General features: G+C 38.4%; 1 protein-coding gene across 1 annotated transcript in view; it reads right to left on the minus strand.

Moving 5' to 3' along the window:
• Positions 1–294: 294 nt before the first annotated feature.
• The window catches only part of CHURC1 (churchill domain containing 1), a 23,636-nt gene continuing 23,000 nt past the window's right edge, over positions 295–930 (minus strand). The window contains exon 5 of the mRNA XM_023517623.1: positions 295–473. Within this exon, the coding sequence (XP_023373391.1) occupies positions 381–473 (93 nt within the window). The 3' untranslated portion in view covers positions 295–380. The remainder of the gene's footprint in view (positions 474–930) is intronic.

Consider the following 930-nt stretch of genomic DNA (forward strand, 5'->3'; position numbering starts at 1 on the left):
GGTACAAGACAATCCAAGCTTATCTTGCATATTTCCTGCCCCAGTGGTAGAAGCAGTCATCTTCCCAAGGAGCTCTAGTTCCTTTTCTTGGAAACCAAGATGGGGGCACAAGATGTGCTCCCCTTTTATCTATTTTCTGGCCATACAACTACTAACAAACAAAGATGCTTCACTCTGGCTACACTGGTGGGAAACTTCAAACTTTAGCAGAAAAGCTCAGTTCTAACAATCTCCTAAATTACTTTTCTCTCAAAGGATAGGTTAGTCTAAGCAGAAAAAAAGATACGCGAAGCATTTTCATTATAAACTGAGACAAACCATCAGGCTTGCTATATTGTAGACCAACCCACCACAGTGAAAAAAGAACTACAGAATGGTCCTTAGAATAACAGAGTCATTTGTCGGGGGTCATCAGGGAGAATGCTGATGGAATCTTCTGCTTTGCCACATAACAGACACAGCATGGTATACTCCTAGAGCAAGACAGAGTGCACAATTACCTCAAGGAACAGGCAGAAAGATGCTTCCTAACTCACTATCTTTAGAAAAGCTATTCTCTACACATTGTCACAGATATTCTTTCTGTACATGAGATCAACTTCTTCAACACTTATCAGCATTGTTTTACACACATGCTATGCATTCCAGAGCCTTTCCTTTACATAAATTAAATACATGCCGATGCTCTATTTATAAGAACATTATCTTGGAAGCTCACGGCTTTTTCTTGGATTTAGAAAGCACACATATTTAGCTTAGTGCTGCTACTTAAAGTAATGAAGCAATCTGAATCTGAGTCCCGAAAGACAAATTCTTATTCTTAGAGCTGATCCTTTCTAGAATATTTAACACTAATACTAATATGCAATAGAAAAGGTTTTTTTTTTTTTTTTTTGAGACAGAGTCTCCCTTTGTTGCCCTCGGTAGAGT

The sequence above is a fragment of the Otolemur garnettii genome, unplaced genomic scaffold (genome assembly GCF_000181295.1).
Source record: "Otolemur garnettii isolate 467f Iridium unplaced genomic scaffold, OtoGar3 scaffold00115, whole genome shotgun sequence".
Classification (NCBI taxonomy): domain Eukaryota; kingdom Metazoa; phylum Chordata; class Mammalia; order Primates; family Galagidae; genus Otolemur; species Otolemur garnettii.